Source organism: Cydia fagiglandana, chromosome 13, assembly GCF_963556715.1.
Source record: "Cydia fagiglandana chromosome 13, ilCydFagi1.1, whole genome shotgun sequence".
In the NCBI taxonomy this organism is placed as follows: Eukaryota; Metazoa; Arthropoda; class Insecta; order Lepidoptera; family Tortricidae; genus Cydia; species Cydia fagiglandana.
This window is the reverse complement of record NC_085944.1, coordinates 5,961,640-5,988,359: the sequence shown is the minus strand read 5'-3', so window position 1 is coordinate 5,988,359 and position 26,720 is coordinate 5,961,640. Positions and strand designations below refer to the sequence as shown.

The 26,720-nt window shown below is 37.5% G+C and overlaps 2 protein-coding genes and 1 long non-coding RNA gene across 3 annotated transcripts in view; 1 reads left to right on the top strand and 2 right to left on the bottom strand.

Annotated features, from left to right (window-relative positions):
• LOC134670121 (uncharacterized) overlaps positions 1-26,720 on the bottom strand; it is a 385,516-nt gene that overhangs the window by 234,712 nt on the left and 124,084 nt on the right. The window lies entirely within an intron of this gene.
• LOC134670093 (uncharacterized) overlaps positions 1-26,720 on the bottom strand; it is a 165,675-nt gene that overhangs the window by 18,065 nt on the left and 120,890 nt on the right. The gene's annotated exons all lie outside the window — the stretch shown is intronic.
• LOC134670087 (uncharacterized) lies at positions 4,471-14,957 on the top strand. Its single transcript, XM_063527767.1, has 10 exons — positions 4,471-4,674; positions 5,721-5,800; positions 6,495-6,619; positions 7,729-7,848; positions 8,489-8,712; positions 10,269-10,358; positions 10,623-10,712; positions 11,381-11,567; positions 12,885-13,086; positions 14,023-14,957. Exons 2-10 carry the CDS (start codon positions 5,751-5,753, stop codon positions 14,723-14,725), a joined length of 1,791 nt encoding a protein of 596 aa, XP_063383837.1. The 5' UTR covers positions 4,471-4,674; positions 5,721-5,750; the 3' UTR covers positions 14,726-14,957.

The window sequence follows — 26,720 nt, the reverse complement described above, 5'->3', positions numbered from 1 at the left end:
CAACTTTATAACTGCCTCCGCTATATAAGATGTACTAAGGTATTGAATAACGCCCGTCTGCGAGTACGTGATCTATAAAAGTGACTCATAACTTCTCTTTTCGACTGTAAGTGAGACAAGAGAGTTAAGAAGCGATTGCGAGTAACGGAGCTATAAAAGAGTTTTTATCGCCTGTTTAGAACCTTAAGTGAAAATTGCAGCTGCTTATTACTCCTATAGATGTTAAGGTGGTAGAATTCACTTTGAGCTATAACACTAGCTGCTTAAGATCCATTATAGCGGCCAAAACGGCTACTGTGGATCTTAAAGCTATACATGGACCTCTTAAAGACCTTGATGTCACCAGAGCCTGTAAGCTTAGAGTATATAGCTATTCTACAGCCGTTATATGTCTTTAGGTAATAAAATAAGTGCTAAGTGTCGCCTAATTGTTTGTTGGGTATGCACACTTCCATTAGGACTACTTAAGAAAACATACTTAATGACATTATTTTCTCTGACCTTAATAAAAGGTAACTAACTCGGCTACCTAATAATTTATTAACCACGAGCATACGAGTATGTAGGTATATACTCGTATGAGGGAAAATCGTAGTACATGACCTTAACGCTGTTATGTGGTACAAAGAAAAGGCGAAGACTAAATGAATGATGAGATTGAGAATCCTGAGTGCCATGACAAGTAAACATAGACGAAATAATTAAATTTGCGCGTTGCTTATTGAGATATTTATATCCACCAGAGAGACCACCAACCAGTCGAGATTTGTTTTATGTTGTTTTAAAATAGGCTGACGTAAACGCAAAAGTTGATACAATACTTTTTATTTTGCTAACTATATTTAGGTTTCTTTTACTATTATAACGAATATTTTAACATGAAAGGACCGTCTGGCATCTGTTGGTGAACGATCTTCGATGATGATGGCGGATGTATCACCTGCATCAGTGATATTAACGAGCCCAAAGTATATTAACGGTTATTTTCCCTCACATTAATAATTAAAAAATAAAATAAAATAAATATTATAGGACATTTTTACACAAATTGACTAAGCCCCACGGTAAGCTCAAGAAGGCTTGTGTTGTGGGCACTCAGACAACGATATATATAATATATAAATACTTAAATACATAGAAAACATCCATCACTCAGGAACAAATATGTGTATCATCATACAAATAAATGCCCATACCAGGATTCGAACCCGGGACCTATCTTCATAGGCAGAGTCACTGCCCAATAGGCCAGACCGGTCGTCAAATTGACATCGAATTGTATAAGTATGCGTTTGGGAGCTAAGAGCTAAAAGTACAGTGTAAAAAATCTAGGTTTAGCGATGTGTTACCAATGCTATGTACAGACAATTACTAACCGTCCTCCCCTGATGAATTGAATATTATATATATACGTTTGTTATATACGGGGTCAACACACAACAAAAAAACGTTTTGTAAAAGCTTTCCATTGTACCAAACCGCGTTACACCCGACGTTCTGGCCACATTTGGTTAGTAGTAGTAGTTATCCAAAGACCGACATTAGAACATTACAGCACAAGGGCACTTTCCTGAATATTTCATAATGACCGCACTCAGCTGTGTCGCGCTTTGGCCGCGCTATATACGAGTTGCCAGTTTACTTTCAACCTTATTTTTATCACGGTAACGTTTAGAACTGTATGTGTTGGTGATTGACCTTTACCGTTTACCAATCGAAGGTGAATGCGAGAAAAACAGTTGCTGTGTGTGTATGAGTTATGTTATGTTATGAGGGCCGATGACACTGGCACAGAATAAATATAATAGTACTAGGTACAGAAGACTCACTCTCTAACAAAACGCGTCTGTTACGATCAGCATAGATATGACCGCTAGGCGGCGACAGCGCCACGCGCGGCTAATGGCTTTCCCCAAAATTGGGGTGGAACGGATGTACTTTTAGCTACCTGTAGCAAAGCGACGAAATCGCGGAGTGAGCCACGCCTGATACTGGGCAGAGAACCTAGGTGTTTGACATTTAATACAATTCTAGTTAGGTCAGGACTATCACGTCAAGGCTACCTTTTGAAGACATATAGAGAAAACTACCTACTAATTTTAAAGCTACTAACATTTAAGTTATCTAATAAACACAAATATGGAAATAGTTTAATTTGTTTGCGTTGCGTCATGAGAAGTAAAGTGCACTGTTTAAAAATAGTCTCCTTAGAAAGACGAAAGGTCATATAATAGTTATCTTTACGTCACAGTCAAGAAACAACTTTGTGTATACTTTAAATTCAGCCTTTTTCAGATAAAGAACCTTTGTGTGTACATCATACCGAAAAATGCTACAGGCTACGATGTAGTAGGTACTACCTACGGTCGTATAGCTTAGCAGTTAAATGAGTTATGAAGTTGAGTAAATATAGCTACTTTTTTTACATAACAGGTTCAAGATTTACTTAGATGGGTTTTACACTTCGTCGAATCTTCATAAAATTTAGCTGGTCTTGACATTTTCTTATTTGCGTTTTCTTTCAAGCCCTTACTAAAATAATAGCACGTATTCTAATAAACAGTGTATTTGCTTCTATTATTCATTTATTTAAGAACTCTGGGGTAAAGTTGGTAAGTTCTTAAAGCTAACAACATAAGGTCAATGTGGCTAATTCCGTCATAGGTGCTATTCTATTCCGTCATACGGTTTTCTCCAATAACGAACAACATTGATAATTTCAAAGAAGCGATTGCTTTTATTTTCAGTAATCAAAAGAAAATAGTTTTTTTTTAATCAAAGAAATATACGCTCGTGGACGGAATAGTCTCTATGACGGAATTAGCCACATTGACCTCAAACACGAAATATACTTTTTTAACATAATTTGTAGTATTTATCGGATTAGTAGTCGTACAGCCTGACAAAAAAGAGTAGAAATTAAAAAGTGGCAACACTGTAGTGTCATCCCGTTCTCTTATATAAATTGATTTGAAAGGGACGACACTATAGTGTTGCCACTTTTTAATTTCTACTCTTTTTTGCCAGGCTGTAAATCCCCAGTTGGCATTTGACTTATTTATAAGTATGTCTTAGCAATAACATATCCGCAGTGTTTGCTATCTCCATGTTCAAAACCAAATATTTACGTAGAACCCAATGAACTCGGTACAAGCCCATACCTGTGAGCAAAGTGGGTCGGCACTATTAGTAAAAGTTTGCGGAACAGATGTGTGTCAACAAGCGCCAGGGTTCGGAACCGGTATTTTTTAAAAACCCCGATTTAGCCCAATATTTTGAATTATTTTATGCTCTTTACGTAGGACTAAATCATGTTTTTAAGGTAACAACTTTGTGATATTAGATTGTCCCATTAAAAGTGAAATAATAAAGCAAAGAACGAAAAAAGAACTTAATAATACCGGTATTTTTGTATGGAGCAAATACCGGTTTCCGACCCCTGACAAGCGCTCCTAATGCGACAACTTGCGCTGTTCTAGGGCTCAATTTGCAACGTTCGATATCTTGTTTCCTTATCTTCTTAGTGTAGCTTTTATTTGTGCGTTTGGGTATATTTCAATTCAATTCAATTTATTTAAAAGACAACAATGGCCTATAATTGTTAGTAATAATTACGATTAAAAACTAAGCAAAAAGCGACAAAAACACATGTATATTATACTAATGGAAATGATATTTGATATAATTCATAGTTATCTCATGTCAGATGCTAGTAAAGTTAGACCAAGAAAAGTGCAAGTGTTATTTATGTATACGTCATCATTTTATAGAGTCTGGACGGGTAGCCAAAATGCCAATCGCTTACGCTCCGTAGCGATCGAAACGCAACGTCACTGTCGCACTAATATGATTGTAAGCCCCCATGCCCCCATTCGCACGACAGCATATTCAACGCGCGTTAAAAAAGCGTTCGAATGGCACAAATGGATACATGTGTATTTATTCACACGATGGCGGTGGCGCTTTTTATTAAGCGTTGTTGGATTTAAATCGAATTTAGAGTGCGGATAGATTCAAGCGCTTTTTTAACGCGCGTTGAAAAAGCTGTCGTGCGAATGGGGGCTAAGACTGATAGAGAGACACAAAGCGTTTCGTTGTCGAAGCGATAGGTAGCGATTGTAATCTTGGTAGGCCGGCTGTTATGGGGCCCAATACATTCCACAACTCTTCTCTTTCCGCACATACTCTAGAAGTTTCGGGTTTAATTAAACTTGTGCTATAAAAATCGTTGCAGACTTTTCTTTGTTTAGACCAAGAAATCTAGAATCGTTATTTGTGCAATAAGAGAGCAATGTTAGTTTTTGCTTCGAATGTTAGTTCTCGCTAAGCTCAAAACTCTAAATTAGAATCACTGGCGTTTTCTTCATTTCATTTATTTTAATTAAAACCTACAACGAAGTCCTTTTACAAAATTTAGATTATGGTACATGACAGTGTCATTGCTTTGTTGACTGATGATGACACGTAAAGATCCTGAAATAACTCACCAATAAATAATTAAAATACCGGGCCTCTTGGTACTCCCGCGGTATGACAACAACCAGAAGCTAGAACAACGATGAGTGCTTGTTTCGCGCAACCGTTGAAGCAAGCAATTCTTCTCAAAGCGGATGCTATGCGCGAACTTCGGACACAGGCCCTTTGACGAAATAACTCTTTCCGTATTATTTAAAGGTATATATTCACAGTACTTAAAACACACAGTAAAAAATAACAACACCGACGCCTTTGATGTCTACCGGCTCGATTCTGAAAATGAATTAGATCTCTACTAGACCTCAATAAGTTACGATATGGATAATTTAAAGATATTTGTAAGATAGATATGTCAAATTTGACGTTTCCGCGATTCTGGAGGTCCTCTTGAACGATTTCGACAAGTTATGACTTAGATATCCAAGTCACATCTAGTCGATATCTTATGTAAATCTAGTTGATCTCTATATCGTCTCTAGATCTTGTGATTATCTCGTTTCCCGAATACGCGTGTACGTAAATACCAAGACCGCACAAGAACACAATAAGGTTGTCAGACTTTTACACAACTGCCCACTGGTCTTCTTCTTCACTTGACACAAGACATGCTAGCATTGCTAGCCCTGTATAAGTAGTACCGAGCTACTAACAATAGCGATGTCTGCAGTTCGTGTGCGCCTTCCACCCATCGCCCCTCGCACCCCGCACGATTGCCCTGTCTATACGGCTTTGCCGAATAACTGTATTGTTTAATAGACTGTGGTAACGTTCTCAAATTCACTATTCTGACGATTTTCATTGTATTTCTATTCACGTACAGTCGTACACCTATAGTTCGTTTTTTTTAGCATTAGAAAGAACTCCACAGAAGCAAGCGTGCAGTTTTTATCAGGCTCTTTAATTGTTAATAATTGTTGAATTATCTAATGTCGCATGGTCAATACATATAATTCACTTCAAATTATTACCGCTAAAAGTGCCGGATTTGGAACCACAAGATTACTTCTGCGAAGTTCTTTCTAATGCTAAAAATACGAACTATACATAGGTATATTTTAAAGGGATAGGTTAGGACTCTGACCCGAGTTTAAAGTCAATATAGCTTTGCCACAAAGTCTAATTGCCAGATAGCTACAAAACCGGATTGTTCAAATATCTGGCTTTAGTTTTTTTTTCGGGAGAAATCGCGTTACCAGCAAACCACCTCAACAAAATGATGATACTTTTTTTATATCTGATTGTAGATATATTGGCATCAATGAAATGCTCTCACGATGTGCTGCATATTTACATGGATGGCCTGGTGCTTCGATGCATCGCACAGGTAAAATTAAATATAATATTAGGTACAGTCAGCAGCAGAAGTTGCTAAGCGGGTGAGGTGTTCAAAATGATCTTGACGCGACTTTATTGTTAAGAGAAAAACAGCGTGTCAAGGTAAATTTGAACACCTCACCCGCTTAGTAACTTCTGCTGCTGACTGTACATCTTCTTAATAACAATACTCAATTGTTCAAAATATTTGTGACATGTTCAGCCATTTTAAAGGCACATACTCGTAGTTATAAGAACTTATAAGTCCAAAATCACTATCATGCAGTTTTTAACACCCCGGCCAAGGAACGCATACTTCGAGCGTCACAAGCGTGCTCGCTCGCCGACTGTCATACATTTGTGGCGTCTGCGTCGAGCGTCAGCGTTCCAATTGTTTACGCCTGTAGCAAACTAAATGCTAATGTCTCTTTCGCACTAAAGGTTCCGTCACACAGGCGCGTTATCCGGGCGGGGCGTGAGCGGGGCGCCCGGAAAACCCTGTGTGACGAAGCCTTAACATGGAGGAGTGATAGAGAGAGATGACCGTATCGTTCGCTACGGCGCAAACGACTAGCATCTTAGCTAGGCACTCTGACGCGCTGAGCGTGCTTTCCGTGGCCCTAGGGTAAGTGTAATACTTATGCAAGTATTGTATCGAATAGATTACCAAAACTTAAAGGTATTATGAATAAAACCTTGTTCAGGGTCGTGGTTTTCATCATGGCATGCTGCATCAGCTCATCTGTCTGCTGCTTGCTACTCACAGCTTCACTGGCAGGCGTTGCTATGGGTTATAATTACTCATTAGCTGAGTACATCGACCTCAAAGGTAAGAGCGTACCTAAATAGTTTGTATGAAAGTTACTAAGACATATCTGCGAAATTACACGACATTATTTTGTATAAAACATTTAACAAAACGTGACAAAAATGTTAGTAAAAGCAATCTATGGAAATGCTCAATAATTCTCCGGCAATTATACATTCCACGCCAGAATATAGACCCTGGTGATTTGCGGCATGCGTTTGATTAGTTAGCGCGCGGAATAGAAATGATTGGAGCAAAACGATTGATTGATTGAATGATCCGTACCTATGCTGAAGTTCAATCGTTACATAACATTCACTGTCATGTCGGCTAAGCCGGCCAAAAATCTAATAAAGTTTCCATACCTAATAAAAATCTTTGAGTTTTGTATTCTAGGTGGCAGTCACTTTCGTAAATCTATGTCAACTAGTTGGTGGCTGAGCGAACTTTGAATTGATGTAAAGAGGAATCCGTCCGTCAGAGAACTAAAGTCGTCGATATCGGCCACCGGATTAGTAAGCTTAAGTGGCAGTGGGCCGGTCATATTAGCTGCAGAACCGATAACCTTTGGGGTAGACGAGTTCTCGAGTGGAGACCGCGCATTGGCAAACGTAGCGTAGGACGCCCTCAGGCTAGATGGAGCGATGACCTTCGCAAAGCGGCTGGATCTGCCGGCCTAGCCAAGGTTACAATCGCTATCGCTTCGACAATGAAAAGCTTTATGTCTCTCTATCACTCTTCCATATTAGTGCGACAGTGACAGTTGCGTTTCGATCGCTACGGAGCGTGAGCGATTGGCATCTTGGCTACGCGGCCAGAGTTGCCGCAAATCGTACTCAATGGCGCAATACAAATACAAATAGTTTATTTTCAGAAAAACATAACAGCATTTACATTTTATACTGACCCCCACACTGGGCATAAGCCAGTCCCGTGAGGGAAAACATATGATTTACTTAAAGGTATTAAATAAGCGGCTATTGCACCATGTTGACCAGAAAAATAAAATAAAAGTAGAATTTAAGAGATATAAGATTAGAGACCTATGTCCAGCAGTGGACGAGAGTAGGCTGATGATGATGATGATGTGATAAAGGGGAATATTTATTAATTTAATTACATTTTTTCAGAGACAAACATCTCCGTGTATATCAAGCGAGGTGTTTACGATGACGAGATAGGTGATGACTTCGACTGGCGACGAGCGGGCGGCGGAGAACCGAGCATTTCTCTCAGGGACAACACTGGCCGTACGTTGATATTTCAATCACATCATTATATTAGTATTTCTACTACAGGTATTAATTACTTCATAAAATATTGGCAATCAGTAAACAAACATACACAGAATATTTCTAAAACTTGGTTCCTGCTGCACCAAGCGCTGGTGGCCTAGCGGTAAGAGCGTGCGACTTTCAATCCGGAGGTCGCGGGTTCAAGCCCCGGCTTGTACCAATGAGTTCATCGGAACGTATGTACGAAATATCATTTGATATTTACCAGTCGATTTTCGGTGAAAGAAAACATCGTGAGGAACCAGGACTAGAGTCTGTTCGGAAAGTGAAGAGTCGTGGAATGTATTGGGTCCCATACATTGCACGACTCTTCTCTTTCCGCACAATTCCAATAATGCCTAGTTTCCCCTTTAGGTTGGAAGGTCAGATTGCAGTCGCTTTTGTAAAACTAGTGCCTACGCCAATTCTTTGGATTAGCTGTCAAGCGGACTCAGACCAAAATGCACACGCAGCACACGCAGTGCAAGTGTTATTTATACGTAAGTTTGACGTTTAAAATAACACTTGCACTGCATGTACCATCAAAATCGTTGCAGACTTCATATGTTCATTGTGCATTTAATGCTTTTCTACATTATTTTTTAAATCTTGATAGAGAAAATAACACCCGACTATCGAGACAGCGACCAGCCTCTAGGAGACAGTCGTCGCCGAATGGGCTCCATTATGGGGTCGGACGAATTCCGGAACTACGAAGGCAGCCTCATGCGACTCACGTCTAAGGCGGCCGGTCAGGCTGATCGAAGATTCGATCCTCCAGCACCACCTTACACCACTCCGACGTCGACGACTTCGAATGCAGTCGATAGATTGCTGCAAGTAAGTGGCACTAAAGACCTACATGAAGCAGACATATTTCGGCAGGAGCAACTAAAAATTTGTCAATATTCAACATTTTATTTATTTTATTATAAAAATATCTGGGAGACCGAGCTTACTCGGAAAACATAAAAACTCAAAAATGCGAGTTTTCCCAGAGATAAGACCTAGATAGATCGATTTATCGCCCCCGAAAACCCCCATATAGCGAATACCATCCAATTTCCATCGAGATGTTTCCGAGATCCCCGAAATATAATATACAGTAGAACCCGCTTAATACGATCACGTTTAAAACGATTTCCCGCATAATACGCCATTTTACGCCGGTCCCTGCAACTTTAGGCCTGTTTTCATACATTTTTTCACGGTTAATACGACTCGCGTCCCGCTTAATACGCCATCTAAAATTCCCGTTACCAACCATCTGCACGTTTGTGTTATTGCCAGAACCATCATACGGTCGTATTGTTATGCAATACGCCGTTACCCAACATTTTTTAATGTGTTTATTACCTACCTTAGGTTTTTTGTTTTATCTTTAATATCTTTTGTCGGGTCCTTATCGGCATAAGAATGCTATGCCATCTGCTTGACGGTTAGGGACCACGGAGTGCAAGCTATCGCTCCCAGATTTTTATTTGCAGTTAGTTACTCCACGACTTATAGTTGAGCCTATCGTTACAATCGTTAGTGTTCCTAGATTATTTAGCCGCGCGTGAACTTATACCTACCTACACTTAGATATCATTCGCTCATTATCACTGTTTGTACATGAAATAATACTATTTTTAATTTCACGTTTAATACGATTTCCCGTTTAAGACGCTTATTTTGCTAGGTCCCCTCAGAATCGTCTTAAGCGGGTTCTACTGTATAGGTATACAGTGTGGAAAGATAAGTCGGGCCCTGGAGGGAAACTACCTTAAATCCTTAAGCTGGCTCATTTTACTTAAAGAAGACATTCCTTTATTTTTTAAAAGAAACAAAACTGCATTTCAAGGTTTTTCTTTTTTTCTTCAATTTGGCTTGTCTAAAAAAATCTTTAGTACTAAATGTTCGATTTTATGGATATTTTATACGACAGACGAGTGTAAGACCTAATGTTTCTTGGAGAAATGTTATCAGTAACATTAACTGTATCGACTAGTAGAATAAAATTGCGAGTGTTTATTTTTTGGAATTTTTAGTCGGTTCGAGTCCCGGGCGAGGCAAGCGAGTTTTAGAAAATCTTTGAATGCAGTTTTGTTTCTTTATAAAAATAAAGGAATGTCTCCTTTAAGTAAAATTGAGCCAGCTTAAGGATTTAAGGTAGTTTCCCTCCAGGGCCCGACTTATCTTTTCACACTGTATAAATAAACAAGAATTGTTCGTTTAAAGGTATTAGATCGGTATCACTGGGTCAAAATGCTTTATGAGGGCCTTAATACTTAGAACAAAATAAAGTGATCAAGTAAATAGGTCAGAATGGTCAGCATAGTTGATTTTGATTTTCAGTAATTAACCGTTTATATTTATTATATATATATACATATATATATTTTTTTTCTTACTAGTTTGCCGACGACTTGCCAGGCGGTTCTAAAGAAAGATTGAGAGTTATCCAAGCAGCAGCAAGGCAACATGAAATAAACAAAATTGAATTGGTAAGATGAGGCTCCACTGATGAATGAATAGATCTAGAGTCAGACCAAGGATAGTCTGCAGCGAATTTGATAGCCCACGTAGTGCAAGTGTCATTTATACGTCATAATTTCATAGAAGTTTGACGTTTAAAGTCCGGTGGTCCGCCTCTATTCAAGAGAAATTAGTATTACGACTATTTGTCATGTTATCCTTGTAGTGAATCTTTAATTTTTACCCACTCTACGTATTTGTTTTTTTTTAAACTAAAACTTTTTTATTAAAAGGCTACCGCTGAGATACCTGAGGATCCGTCAGATCGAGTAAAGGCCATAGAAGCTAATGCTCAAATACACAGTGCCAGGAGAACGGAGCCGGTATGTTTTAAGAACAAAGCGAAGCAGTGGCGGATTTACAGTCTTTGCTGGCCTAGGCTCCAGGCGCGGTAGCCGCCCCTTTCTCAGCACCCATCATATTGACTACATCTTGAGTTATTTCTTGTTATCAACAGCGAATATTTTGACACAATTTGCCGCCCCTAATATCTTGCCGCCCTAGGCCCGGGCCTACTGGGCCTCAGGGCAAATCCGCCACTGAAGCGAAGACCAGTTAGAACTCGGCCCACATATCGTATTTATATATTTTCTGCTATTTCAAAATTTGCTCGGGTTGTGACAACAACTACTTTTCAAGTCCGGCCATTAACAAATATTTAACCACCTTCCAAATTTGGTTTTTAGATTAGTGATTTTTTTACATATTTGAGCCTAAGAAATCAAATGTCGTAGAGTCTAGCTAGCCAAATAGCAATCGTTTGAATAGGTAGAGAAAGCCAATTAAAACATAAATAATGAATGAAAATGTTGAGGAGCCGTTTTGCATTGTAGGTATGAATAATTTCGATTGCTATTTGTCGAAAAATAATTGTCATCTTGGCTAAGTCCACAGGATGTAGGCACATATATGTATATCTTGGTTGGGTTCAAAATACATTATGACACTATTGAATAGATTAACCCTTTTATTGTTCATTTTAATATTTTAGACAACAACGACAGATAAGTACGCCAAATATTTCGCGCAGTTAGCACAGCATCCCGGCTTCCCAGGCTCTGGACTAAGCGCCAGGAAGTTCATGCAGAGCCCCGATAAGGACGCAATCGAGACACCCCAGCCTAATCGTTTTAGAGACGCAGTATTCGGGGGGCAACTTAGAAACTGGCCTACACCGGGTATGTCATTGACATAGATATCTAGGGACTGGCTTTACGGGCAAAAATACTAATGAGGCATGACAGGGGCCAGTACAGCGATGTGACACCGCTACAACGCGATTGGTTGATTATTTGAGATTTCGCATCACGCGCGCTATTGGTCGCAACTATTTGCGTTAGACTGCACGATTGGCTGGAATTAGTGAGTAACCGGTGAACTAGTACCATTTTTAGTGCCCGTAAGGCCAGTCCATAGATATATACGTCAATGGGGTATGTAGATTTCTAGTGTCTGCTTTAGGTAGTTGCAGAGATGTTTATAGGGAGAAGCGGTAAGGGCTTAATGAAGCCAAACCCGTCTAATCGTTAAAGAGGCTGTTCCAGGGGCAACTTTCAGTCGGGGCCGCAGAGGGTACGTAAATTCCCAAGCGTTGTTCTATTTCGATACTTAGTAACGGTAACTTATCGCCAATATGATAATGGAGACAAATCCAGCTAAATTCCACAGGCACGTCTCATTTGGGCTATGTTGGTTACGTAGGTTTCCATTATTTTCCTCTTACTGCTCCTACACTAGCTACTTTAGACAGGCGTGTCTCACTCCGCGATTTCGTCGCTTTGCTACAGGTAGCTAAAAGTACATCCGTTCGGCCCCAATTTTGGGGTTTGCCATAAGCCGCGCGTGGCGCTGTCGCCACCTAGCTGCCATATCTGTGCTGATCGTAACAGGCGCGTTTTGTTAGAGAGTGAGTCTTCTGTACTTAGTACTATTATTTATTCTGTGCTTTAGATTAGAAATTATTACTCAAGGTCTATTAACACATAGCTTATAAGATTATTTTTGTATAAGACGGTTTGTTGCCTAAATAAATTAAAAAAATATTATGAAGAGTAGCGATAACATCATGGTCTGCTCAATATGGCAGTCATGGCTTATATCAAGTGCAGAGGTTTTTCATACTTCAAAAGAGTTAAGAAGATCAAGTAGACAAGGTGGTATCGTCTTGGGTCGTCCCATTCGTTTTTCGTCAAGTTCTTAAGTTAGTCCTATTCTGCTTTCGTCACAATCGTCGGTGGCTTTCCATGTAGAATGAGTGACGAAAGCAGAATAGGACTTATTTAAGAACTTGACGAAAAACGAATGGGATGACCCAAGACGATACCGACAAGGCTAGGAACCCTGCGCCTGTGTATGAGCGTATTTGACAATTCCATGGTTTTATCGTACTTTTCAAAATCCATAAGTGAAAAGCATAGATAAAAGACTAGATAAAAGAACATCATTTTGACGAGTTCGCCTAAATACAGTTTTATCATAATAATTTCTATTTACAGATCCTTCTAAATCGACAGCCGAAAATTTCTTCGATTACGAAGAAACCCACAAGCCTCCACTGCTAACACCGCCAACAGTACAGCCACTACTTGTTCGTCCGTTAGAAAATAAAAAGCAAATTATGTGGGACAAGCCGAAAGTCGAAAGTCCGATTAAAATAAACAAACCTAATTTCAAGGAATACGGGGATAACAAATACGAGTAAGCAATAAATATTATTAGTTACATACCCGTATTTACTGTATTTAGTTTTAATTTTATTATTTAATGTTTGTTATATAATTCCACCCAAACATTTTCATGTCAAATGTTGCCAAAACAAGACCACATGGCTCGGACCGTCAAAAGTTATGAGTTATGAGATCTCAATGAGATAACATGTATGACATGTAGAGCCAAGCTTCTAACTTTTCTACACGCCCTAACTCTACAAGCTCCAACTTCACAAACTTTACATCTTAGTTAAAAATGTTAAAATATACACCGTGTTTTTTCTGATTTCCGTTAATTTCAAGGGTGCATTCCTGAGCTTAAATCAAATAACTTTCTCAAAGACACCGATATTCTAATTAACTCCATTTCGGAGATAAACAATATTTTATTTTTTTCCTATAAGGCCTCTACAAGCGTGTACACTTGCCTTAGGGCCGGTTTACATATTGATTAGTGTTTAGAATGAGTTCATACATTTGCTGCTAAACTTAAGTACAATCTCGGTCAATCGATGTTGGAAATGACATTAATATGTCACAGATTTTAATTGTTTGGTTGAGTTAAATGTAATGCCCGTGTTACAACAACGCTACATGCTACATTTAATTACTTTTTAATTTTTTTTTAGAGCAAAAAATATTTTTTTGACTATTAACTATGCCGTTTAGTTCTCTTAAACGTACTTAACCATACCCCGAAGTTAACGGAATTCAATAAAAACACGGTGTATATCAAAAATCGTCGCGTATGTTTCTTGTGTTAACGGCCTGACTCTAACCCTTAAAGTCATAATATATATATAAACGAAGAAAATAAATAAGTACCTATCTTACGACTATTCTATGACTTTAAATATTAATTTCTAAATAAGCTTTTTATAAGAGATTGGAGAGCTTTTGAAGTTTAACGCGTTTAACTTTTCAGCACTGTTATATCGAAAGATATGGCCAGACGGGGGCAATGGGCCAATGACTACGATGAGGCTCATGGATTACCTGTACGAAGGAAAAGAAGCGGCAGTAAAGTTAGTTTAAAAGATTCAGAGGCCTTAGAAGAGGAGTTGGAGGTATCTACTAATACCGAACGTGCGTTAGTAACTGACTTTATACAAAAATCAACGGCAAAATCCACGACAACTGAACTTGATCAAAATACTTTGAACAGTACAAACAATAACTCTAGTAATACCTCTCAAGCGAAGCCTTTAGAAACTGGCCATAACGACAGCGGTGATTCTGTTAAAATATCTAAAGTTAATAGCTTGGAACATTTAGCTTCCTGGAAAACGAAAAGCGTAAATTGGAAGCCTAAGAAGCGAAAGAAAAAGTCAGAAGGCTACGTATATAAAATCCTCGGTAATAAACAAATAGAATCATTTTGGTGGAGATTTTCTGACGGCGTCTCTGAGCAATGGAATAGAATGATTTTGTATCTTAATAAACGAAATTCTCCAATATTGGACCGTTCTCGGAATCCAAAAACATTATATAACAAAGATTCGAATAGTTTCGATAACAAGAAAAGTACCATTATTAATAAATTGGTTGCCATATCTACCAAGAAACCAGTAGAAAGGAATCAATTTGATATAACTGAAACTAATACGGTAACTAATCTTGATATTTGACCCGACTTGATATTACGAAATGTTATTATGATAATAGACTGATACCATTACTACCGTGTTGTGTTATGTATTGTTCGTTTGTTTTGTGATGATAATAAAGGTATCGGTGTACGCGAAGTTCCAACTAACTTGTTTTATTGCCGGTTTACGACTGTCTAGAAAATTAATACGGTTTCTCAACCGTTACTACGTTAATAAAATAATTTATTACATATGCAAGCGGACTAATTTTAGCATTGGATAAAATTGGCTGCGGGTTAGTGTGGGTTCATATATTTGCTACTTGAGTGGCATGAATTCTTACTAAACACTAATCAATGTGTAAACAAATAGGCCCCGGTATGAAGTGATACACTTAACCCGCAGCCACACTTACCCATATTTACCTGATAGGGCTTATAATAAAACAGTTTTTAAAAGCTTTAATTTAGTTTCCATTCCATTTAATTAAATCCTGCAAGCTAAATTAGACCCACTTTCCATTAACTAGTTTCAAAAAATATTTTTTTTGTTGAAAAAATATTTTACTTTGACGCCCTGTCTAGCCTGGATCAATATCATTGTTGGTTGCTTGAATTCCATTCTGAATTGATGTAAAATAAAAATATAGTTACTACACTTACTACTATAGTAAATAAGCAAGTGAAAATCGCAAGGTTTGTATTTAGTCGGATGTTCATTTTCAGAGATAACACCGCCATTCTGCAAACTTGCATTGCCTGTTTGCCAATTAAGTTGATGTTTGTTCGTCCGGGAAACAATTTATTTACTATTTCCTTTCATGGTTTACGTACCTACGGTAATATATGTTTACTCGTTTTTGCTATGTAAATTTAGTTTTTAAAACTGCCATTTTATACTATCGCTGGACAATCAAAACTGATATTGTACGATGGGGAGGCTCCACACACAACAACGACTAAATGACATTGTCGGGTTAATTTAAAATTTTGATTTTTTATCTCTCGTCGATAATTTGCCTCATTATATAGTTTCATTTGTGTGCGTCAGTATGGCGGGTTGTCCTCGGCGAATTTCAACAAAATAATTATAATTATATTGTACCTTTTGTGTACCTCTGTGTACCTTTAATAGAGACCAGTGTACCTCTAAATATAACATTTTCAAACCACCCACTACACATAACGGGTACAACAATGTGATGTCTACCCAAAATTCTTCATACACTTTTCGTCGGGTAGTTGCACAAATCTCCGTTTTGACATTTTGCTGGGACATCATAGCTGCAACCACGACCAGTGAAACCTGTGTCGAAACGTCGGTAAATAAAAGTAATGAAATAAATTTGCGATAGACCGGGCTATACATATGAGTTAATATGTGTTCAAAACGCGAAAGATTTAAAAAAAGGCCCACCCGCCTTTCTGACGTCAGGATGGCGGGTGGACCTATGTAATCTTGCATTCTACCGCATTAAAAGTATGCGGTTATATTGTACCTTCAGTAGCTTCAGTGTACCTCTGTAAACCTTTAATAGAAATCATTACTTATATATATCCACCCTAAAATAAGCAAGTCTTGAAACAAGGCTCAGTGTGGTCCTATTAAATCTTGCATTATTTTAAGCATAATATTATGTACAATTAAAGCGAATTCAACAAATAACTGCTACAGATACAGAAAGTCGACTGAAAGGATCATTTGTCGTAATTTAACTTGCGTGAAACTAATAAAACGGCTGAACTCCAGTAATGTCCGCCAGACTCCGAGGACATACATCTTTAACTTTCCGGCTGCAGACTGCAGCCACCCAAGAAACATTACTTCTCGATTGCGAAGTTAGGTGCCTACCTCAATTAACTTTGTGTCGAGGCAGAAAGGGACTGTAAAATTAAATCATTTCAAGTATAGGTGGAAACCAAAAACCAAAAACTGCAACTATTCGTATTTTCAACTCTAGGTTCTACTAGGTTTCGGCACCTGGGAAGAGATCACGTACTCAACATGTCACGTAAAGGCAGCAGGATTTTAAAAATTAGGTGGACCAAAAAGTATCTCCTCATCGACGCATTTGTGCATTCACTAACATTTTATGCAACAGCTAAGTATAAATGTGTCTGTATATATATTTCACCTCAAAAATCCCGCTGCTACCTACTCGTAATTATAACAATAATTCAGCTATATATCACCCACTGCTGGGCACAGGCCTCCTCTCATGTACGAGAGGGCTTGGGCTATAGTCCCCACGCTAGCCCAATACGGATTGGGGACTTCACATACACCTTTGAATTTCTTCGCAGATGTATGCAGGTTTCCTCACGATATTTTCCTTCACCGAAAAGCTAATGGTCAATATCAAATGATACTTCATACATAAGTTACGAAAAACTCATTGGTACGAGCCAGGATTTGAACCCGGTGCTGAAACTCGGACGTCATATCCACTCGCCCACCACCGCTTCTTCTTATATAATCACCTATACTTCTTGTTAATCGTATAACTCTAGATTTAACACGTTTGTGCAGCGCAGCTTACAGCTCTCATTTTCTCTGAATCACGGCGGGTCTTATTTCGGCAGGGTTAATGGTAGCTCTAAGCCCGTAGACTTGTTATCACAATATTCGCAGCCTGCCGACTTTGCCGAATAGCCAGTTTGACCTGACACTGCGAATCTGTGTTTGTTTTGTTTGCTTGTTAGCTGGATTAAAATAAACCTTTAAAATATTAAAATATCATGTGTTTAAATTTGGGATCTACTGGACGAAAAGAAATGTTTGTTTTTTTAAGCCGTTGACTAAACCTAGGTATGCGTTTGTATAACATTAATAACTTTGGTAGGTAACCGAAAATGACATGTTAATACAGAATTTAATTGTTAGCATCTTGAGATAATTATTTTAAGTGTAAAGTTATATTAGATATGCATGCAGTGGATTATTTACTAGAATATAATACATATATGTTTAAGTAGGTAATTGGGTACCCCATAAGTATTAACATTATGCGCCCTACCCGGGTGTCATAAATACCTAAAATGTGAAAGTAACAAAATTAATGTTCGTCAAATAAAGTAACGAAGCTAAACAAATAGAAAGATTCTATTCAAATAATGTTTGTTGTCAAAAATGTTAAGTTGGTATGTACCTACCTAAATATAGATTATGTTATTTATGTTTAATAATGTCATTATTTTATTTAACTTTGATTGTTTTTCTTCACCTGGAATTAACTTCGTTCGAGATGAGTTGAAGCTGCTTGGCATCGCGAAACTTGTTTAATTAAAGCAAATAGGTCTTTACGAAGTTTAATTAGTCTGACGAATATTTGAAGGCAGCGTCTTTAAGACAATCTGTAAAATCTGAGGCACGGAAACACGATTGACGATTCAAAATATTAATCAAGATACGCGTTGAATAATACTAGAACAAAGTTATTGCTTTTAATATTTTACTATTACATACGTTACCAGTTGTTACAATCTCTAAAAAAACACTCGCTGGCATACAAAAAACTGCTTTACATTTAAATCGTCGACGGGCCACATAATAGATAATAGTACTAACTACAACATTTACTTTATCTAATATGTATATCATTAAAATTATTTTTGTCAGACGGTGAGTCCCTGCTTAAAGTACGACACGGTTTAATTTTTAATTCAATAACACATGTCAAACAGAATCACTATAGAATTACAAAATATACAACTAACACTAAACACTCAACTAAAAACAATAACACTAAATTAAAAACACATAACCAGATAAAGAAAAGGCGAAGAAAATAGCTATAATAACTTTCGCTCGCTGTAGACTGTCCCTTATTTACTGCTGGGAAAAGTCACAAGCCCAGCCCGTCCGGACTTTTGAATAATATATTTATCTACCACTGTGCAGTACCGTGGTAAGGCAGCTGCGCGATTTAAGTACTGAGCATATAAATAGGTATCTTGTCCTAAGCGTCGATAAAACCTTAGCCCACAGCCTCAAGTGGGCCCTCACGGAGATGATCACGCGCACGCTATCACGGCCATCTACAAGAGTAGTATATCTTTCCTACCTGCGAAAATCTACAGCGATCTCGCGTCAAGTGTCGACACTAGAACAAACGCAGAAAAATACTGCAATTCAAACCTTATTTAGCGACTCATAAGCCCCAGTCTTATCGCAAACTCTTTCGTTAAACGTTGGTGTCGATTAACTGACTGGGATTCAGGAATTTGAACCATGCAGGTTTGGTACAAGGGTTATTTTTAAATGAATTTCGGCACTCACTCTAGCGGTAAACTGCAGTGTCGCGCCTCGACGCTCTCACCGGGGATTAGACACGCTTATAGCGATTTTCCTTGAACGTTCTACTCGTATATTTCCAAGAGAATAGGAAAATATAAAATTTACATTTTCGTTCCAAAACACCGGGATTGTTGATTTCTGCATATATTTAATGAAGTTTGAAATGGCATGCTTTCTCGCACGTTTCTTGTGCACAGTAGGTGGCCAATTAGGGTAAATCTCATTTAGACGATGCGAGAACTTGCATGCGAGTATCATTACATTGCGGGTTTTGATCGGTCGGTTGAATTGGACGTAACCAACAGTCCGAAATGTAACTAAAATCGCATGCGAGTTAGCGCGCTCTAAATCAGCCCTAACCAAGGTGTGTTACGATATGTTTGGTCATTTTGACCGTCACTATCTACTTATTTGACGCTGACTGTAGGAGGTCGTTATAAATTATCTGAATCTAGCATTATCACGTTCTGTACGGATATGTAGGTCGTTCTTATCTACGTGACATCTTGATAAAACGGTGTCCGTCACTCTCTATCCCACGGTGTTAAAAAGTGACAGTTATTTTATCACGTGCATAAAGATGGACAAAGCTATATATCCATAATACGCCGGCTGGTGCTCCTACACTGGGAGTTACATAACGTATTATAACATTGTGTGTTATGTGACAGGTGTCTGTGTGGGAGTACATTACAAACATAATTATGTTGTCGTAGATCCTAGCAACTATTTATATGACTTAGTGTCGCGTTCCTGGGTAGATTAGTAATGTGAACATGACTTACAGTCCATGCCACCTAGTCACGATTAATATAATAATATGGCTATTCTAGGCAGTCTAATCTAGTATAAATAATTACAAAATTAAATTTGCTAACAAAATAAATAGGTACCTCCTCAACTGCGCTGAAAAATTTATTAGAAATGAATGGAATGTCCAATGATTTAATCACTTTCGTTTCAACATTAAGATAAAATGCAAATAAAGTGTTTTTGTCTCAAATGGGCTGTAGATTCCGAAGGTATTCCTGTAGAATACAGAGTAGACTGCCGTAAATCCAGCCAGGGAATTTTAACGCAACTTTATCACTGTGCTCACTTAGAATTTGTATTGATAAAAGCGATGAATTTCGCAGAATGTTATAAGTAATTTAATACTTTTATCAAATTAATCACGTTTTCTTGTCGCACTCAGGCTGTTTAAAGCTCAAACGAAAAATTATTGTGTTGACAGAGAGTTACAAAAACACATTGACAAATATTTTTAGGCATATTTTTTCTTACTCGCTCATCAGCCTGCCCTCTGACATCAGACAGGAAGCCAATAAAGTAATATTTGGTAAAAAGCTGCGTAGTTACCTCGTAAATCGCGTGTAGCAATTGATGACATTATTACTAATGATAGATGTTAACTTTTTTTCTAATATAAGAGAGTAGAGACTGCACGATCCCACAGTCAAACCGTGTAAACTGTTTTGTGGGACACTGTAAATGTATAAGATGTATATTTTTATGTTAATAAATAAATAAATAATAAGTTGAAAATAAATAAATAATAATAATCTTTTACAAAACTTAAATAAAACTTGAAACTTTTAAATAAAATAAATCTTTAAAATATACTCCTTTATCTTTGAAACACAAGCGCTCCTTCAGTAAAGCTTGCGTTATATTTACGCGATAACGTTAAAAATAATAGACTTACTTACTTCTAAAAACATCTACAACCCAGAAACAATACCTAATACATTTTAATCCTTTGCACGGAGTAAATATTCGGACACAGAGATTTTCGAAAACAGTCGTAAATGTCTGCTAAATGACATTAAAATTCCTTTAAATTATTACTTTCGGAGTCTGATTTCAATGAAATGAATTAACGCTAAATTACAACGGTGGCATTTATTTGCATGAAAGTGGTATTTAATTACGCAATTTGATTATGAGATTTATGAGCATGGCATACGGTCTGATTTTCTGTCAAGCGAACTTCCCAACTTTAGTATTTTCGTTAATTGGCATATCGTTATTTGATTTTTAAGACATAGTGTCCACTTACGCGAGACAGAGAAAGTAGAAGAGGAAGAGTAGCATCTATTTTTATTTGTATTCAATTTACAAATAAACAGCAAGTCTTCACTTATATTCTTCATCACGACGTTATTTTCGATCACATTCCTGATATCCACCTGTATATGTAAAATTAAATAATCTGTATTTTCTGTCAAACATCGCGTATCATCTCGTGTCGTTTCTGTTCACATTGCGAAAGTTAGCCTATAGCTATACCTGCTTATATACTGGGTATGGCCTGTAATATGAGCAAAAAATTAAACTGTAGGCTGACTGACATTTGTTTAGCGACTTTTAAAAATAACTTGTGGTTTGATTTTTAATACACTTTAAAGTTTATTCTAAGACGCAATGTATTACGAATTTTGTTATGTTTAAGGCGTGACAAGCAACGTCAATCACAATGATATGGCGTGGCGATGGCGGCCATTGAAGATAATATTTATTTAGTATGAAAAATAGGGAGTCTAAATACTTCATAATTTTTAAAAGTTGTTGAACAAAAGTGTCATCGTTTGAGGAGTACAATCTATGTTTTAATTATTTGCTCGTGTTACAGGCTACATCCGGTATATTTAGGCGCTCTGACAGTATGGTATTCACTAATGAACTATGAGTATACTGTCGAACAACGCATCGCGTATCATTTTCGTTCACATTATTACGGCGCGATTCAGGAAATGAATTAGAGATTCAATAGATATGAAATAGTAAAGATATGTGGCTAGATAGATGTGGGTAGATGATATAGCGAAGATAGCTGGAAACACATGGACTCGACAAGCAAAAGACAGAGATCATTGGAAGGGCTTGGAGGAGGCCTTTGCCCAAAAATGGGTACCTCACCTTTAATATATGATGCGTAAAACCACCCAAAATGTGTAATATTTGTGAGAATAAAAGGCTTTTATTATTATTATTAAAGATATGTGACGTTCCACGGCAAAAGGCAACTTATGGCGCCGCAATATCATTATAGTTGCGCTAATGTGACGTAAGCGCCAGCCGCCAACAAGGTACCTTTTGTCACGGAACGTCACGTATCTTTACTATTTTATATCTAGTGAATCTCTAATTCATTTCCCGAATCGCGCCGTCACTCTGTATAAACTCGGTGACCGTGTGACACAAAGTACATTAAACTTCATTACCGTTCTCTAATGGACGTTATTGTCAAACAACGCGTGCCGCTAGTTTGTGCTATATATACCAACTAACTAATATTGCTTTAAACGTAGTTTCAAGTTTCGACATGTCCCCGTTAATAGGAATTTAATATGTGTACTCTACTACAAGTACAGTCGAGGAATTTAAATTCCGACCCATTTCGTACTTTGTCACAGTGACAACCGTATGAGGTCTCTAGCGGCTTTCATATTGATTGTCACTGTGAAAAAGTACGAAATGGGTCGGAATTTAAATTCCTTGACTGTACTTTAGCTGAGTTGACAATAACAGCCACTACCTACCTAAACTGTACTTATTTAGATATCTCGGACTTTAGGAAGGCAGAGTTTGTTTTACATTAATATTTTGTTATTGATGTCATTATGTACAGTCGCCATCAGATATATGTGAGTGGCCGAGCTGCTCAAAAATATCTGAACACTTTAACGCCTTGACAATAGAGGCGTGTTCAGATATTTGTGAACGCCTTGGCCGCTCAGATATATCTGATGGCGACTGTATCTCACGCTCACCAAAAAGTGCGAGCGCCTAATGACAGTACATAGTTAACGGAAAAGGTGACAGTTCCGAACAACTGACAGGCTGGTATCGTCCGGTGAACTGGTAATCTGTGGGCCCATTTGGACCAAGAAAAGTCTGCAACGATTTTGATAACACTCGCAGTGCATGTGTTATTTCAAACGTCAAACGTCTATGAAATTACTAGCTGTTGCCTAAAGGGGCTTACAGATTACTAGTTCGCTGGACGATTGTCCTCTACAAACATCTAAAGCAACATGGCACACTTAAGCCGGCTACACACGTAACTATAAATCGTAGCGATTAATCTGTGTAGTCCGATTTGCGCAGTTTTATCTATCGTGTGTATGACAAATCGTTGTCGATTATCGTAACGATTTGTCATACACACGGTAGATAGAGTCAGACCGTAAATAGCCTGCAGCGATTTTGATAGTCCACGCAGTGCAAGTGTCATTTTAAACGTCAAAGTTCTATGAAATTATGTAGTATACATAACAAATATATAAACTATTAAATCCGCTGCAGACTTTTATTGGTGCGACTATAAAACTACGCAAATCGGACTGTACAGATTAATCGCTACGATTTATAGTTAACGTGTGTAGCCGGGGTTACTTAACAATGCTACGGGCTACGGCGTAGCACTCGTAATGCGCCAACGCAGTGCCGTTCAAATAAAAAAACATCACGCAAAAAACGCCTGTACTTTCATAGAATCCGTCTAAGCTAACTCTGCACCGATTTGATCAGAACAAAGTGAGACAAAGGTTCAACCTTTCTCTGCATAATGAATAACCTAACATCGACCGAACATGCCGTTTGACAAACACTGCCTATGCTTAAAATAGAACATTTACATTCTCGCTCGGAAATTTACTGAGTGGAGTTAACATAACTACTACAATGTGGTAATCATTTATTTATACCTCCTTACATCGAACTTTGTTAATAATTGACTCCCGGCCCGATTCTAACTTTAAGATACGTCAATTGATAGATCTAGAAACGATATGGATTAGATATGTCAGTGTCAAACAAGTGTCAAAATTGACGCTTCTTCAAACAAAAACGTCACTTTTGACACTGACATATCCAATCCATATCGTTTCAATATCTAGTATTTGACGTATCTCATTGTTCGAATACAGCTGTCCTTACATTGAATAAGAGTTAATGTTTGATAAAGTTGTTTGCCAAGCTTCATCTATGTTTGAATGGTTTAAAAATGAAATGCCTTTTAATTGTGTTTGTATATTTTGGGCCTCCGGCCTCGAAAGTTCACAACAAACAACAAACGCAATTTTTCGGTGTTTTGTTTTTGTTAGTACCAGAGTCTAGTAAATATTTAGTAGTAGTTGTTTATATGGATTCCTTATTGTCCGAAATAAATTTATTTTATTTTATTTATTTCTCTGTTAATATGAAGCACTCTCAATTTATTTTTATTAAGTACATTCGTGTTCCAATAAAATTCATGTTGATAACTAAATAAAATGCCTCAGGGGCCTATTTTAGATTTAAGCTAGTTATTAAATAATTTAGTTTAGCAATACCATTATGTATCTTGTAAATATGTAAATAAATGATATTTCTTCCAATACAATTTGTTTTGTATAATCTTCAACTCAAAGAAAGTAAATTTAACAAACTACCTCAAGGGTAAAACATTAAAATTAGCTCCCGGAATGCAAATTAACATAAACTTTCCTCTGGCAAGCAAAAACAAAGGCTATCAAACTGAACGCGTCTAAATGAACCCTTTTCGGAAGGTTCAGTCGGTTCTGAAAGCAAAGTTCAGTGAATAGAAGTGAAACAGACGTGAACCCGGTCGGATATATCTTGCATTTGGATAGGACTGTTAACATATAACATAATTTAGCAGCTGGCGAGTGTTCGACTAATAGGTAGGTCAGGAAATGAATACTCAAAAAACGTTGTAGAGGGAAATGCTAGGAACACAATTTTTGACTCCGTAACTTTGTTTAGACTAGTTAGGAGGTGAACATATCAAAAGTCCCCGGCTGTAGCCCCGGTGCTGCGGGGTAGAGGGGGGTAAGAAGGTCGAATTTTTCGGTTTTTCATTGATATCTTGGAAACTTTGCATCTTAGCGACATGACTACTAAGACAAACCGAAAGCTCATAAAATTAGTTACAAGTTTTATCCAGTCAAGTTTTTCGATATCTTGAATAGTTTTTGAGATAGACGCTCTTGAAAGTTTATTTAGGGATTTTAATGTTATCTTGATATCTACATCAGTGATGCTGGTAGGCCATGTTTGGCATCATTTTCGTATAAATCGGGGGTGCTGAATTCATTTATGGTATCACATTGACACTATTCCGAAGTAAAAACAAAATTAAAAATATATATATTTTTTTAAATCCCTCTTCACGCTTAAACCGCTGAACCAATTTCGTTGAAATTTGGTACAGAAATAGTTTTAGTCTCGACACAGGACATAGGATAGTTTTTATAACCAAAAGCATATTTTGAGGATGTGAAAAGTGGGGTGGAAGTTTGTATGGGGAGTCAGTAACCGCTGAACCGGTTTAGGTGAAATTCAGGATGGTATACATCTGTGATTTAGATGAAAATGATACCTAACATGACTTCAAACCTTACCTTAAGCAGTATGAACCTCAGGAATTCAGTTTCGTCGATGAAGTTGAATTCCCCCCATACTCCATTTCACAACTTTAAAGGATGATTATTGAGATAAAAAGTATCTTATGTCCTGTCTTGGGACTCGAAATATCTGTATACCAAATTACAATTAAATCGGTTGAGCGGTTTAAGCGTGAAGAGGAATTAAAAAAAAAGTTATTTGTTTAAAGTTTATATGTTTTTTATTAGGAATGGCGTCAATGTGATACCAAAAATGAATTCAGCATCCCCGATTTATACGAAAATGATACCAAACACGGCCTAGCAGCTTCACTAATGTAGATATCAAGATAAAATTTAAAGCCCTAAATAAACTTTCAAGAGCGGATATCTCAAAAACTATTCAAGATATCGAAAAACTTGACTGAATAAAACTTGTAACAATTTTTATCAGCTTTTGGTTTGTCTCAGTAGTCATGTCGCTAAGACGCATAGTTTCCAAGATATTAGTGAAAAACCGAAAAATGAGACCTTCTTTCCCCCCTCTCCCCCCCAGCACCGGGGCTACGGCCGGGGACTTTTGATATGTTCACCTCCTAACTAGTCCAAACAAAGTTACGGAGTCAAAAATTGTGTTCCTAGCATTTCCCTCTATAACTTCTTATTTCTTGGCCTATAAAAGGAACCAACTTTATCCACGTGATAAAATAACTGTCACTTTTTAACACCGTGGGATACTTAGAAAGTGACGGACACCGTTTTATCACGCTGTCACGTATACAAGTCTACAAGAACGACCATCATATCCGTACAGAACGGAACATAAATTAAAAATTTTTAGTTTTATTATCAAAAGTAAGGAGGGCAGGGTCTAGGCAGGGTTCTTAATATTCGTTGCCGGCCCTTCTCTTGCTATATTACTTTTAACAAGTTTTCTTTTTAACTAGAGGTACTTCAAAATTCCCTTAAAAACTTTCAGGTATTATTTAATATTCTGTACCAGCCACTCATTATTATTAATGCCGCTCTTGTCGAAATATTTTTGGTAAAGTTTTGCCTCCCTTTTCCACACATGAGAAGTGCGAACGAGATATACCGGGAATTAAAAAAAAAAATATTAAAACATCTCTCGCTCGTTTTATCCTCTTATCTTCATCAAACATGATGTTTTCAAGTGAAATGTAGATGCCACCGTTTTGGTCACAGAAAAATCTGATTTCGAATCTTAATAGCACTAACTTTCCACTTATTAACAATAAGTACAATTTTCTTGAAAACGACACAACTTGTGAATGAATATTGTTTCAATGTTTACCAAAGTGCAGAATGTTGTTCTTTTATTTCATTTA

What these genes read in the sequence shown, in the direction of transcription:
- LOC134670087 (XM_063527767.1), top strand. Translation starts at nt 5,751, where the DNA reads ATGTGCTGCATATTTACATGGATGGCCTGGTGCTTCGATGCATCGCAC. An exon ending in TGCTTCGATGCATCGCACAG is followed by an intron (nt 5,801 to 6,494) that starts GTAAAATTAAAT and finishes AACCTTGTTCAG; the next exon opens with GGTCGTGGTTTTCATCATGG. An exon ending in AAATAAACAAAATTGAATTG is followed by an intron (nt 10,359 to 10,622) that starts GTAAGATGAGGC and finishes TTTTATTAAAAG; the next exon opens with GCTACCGCTGAGATACCTGA.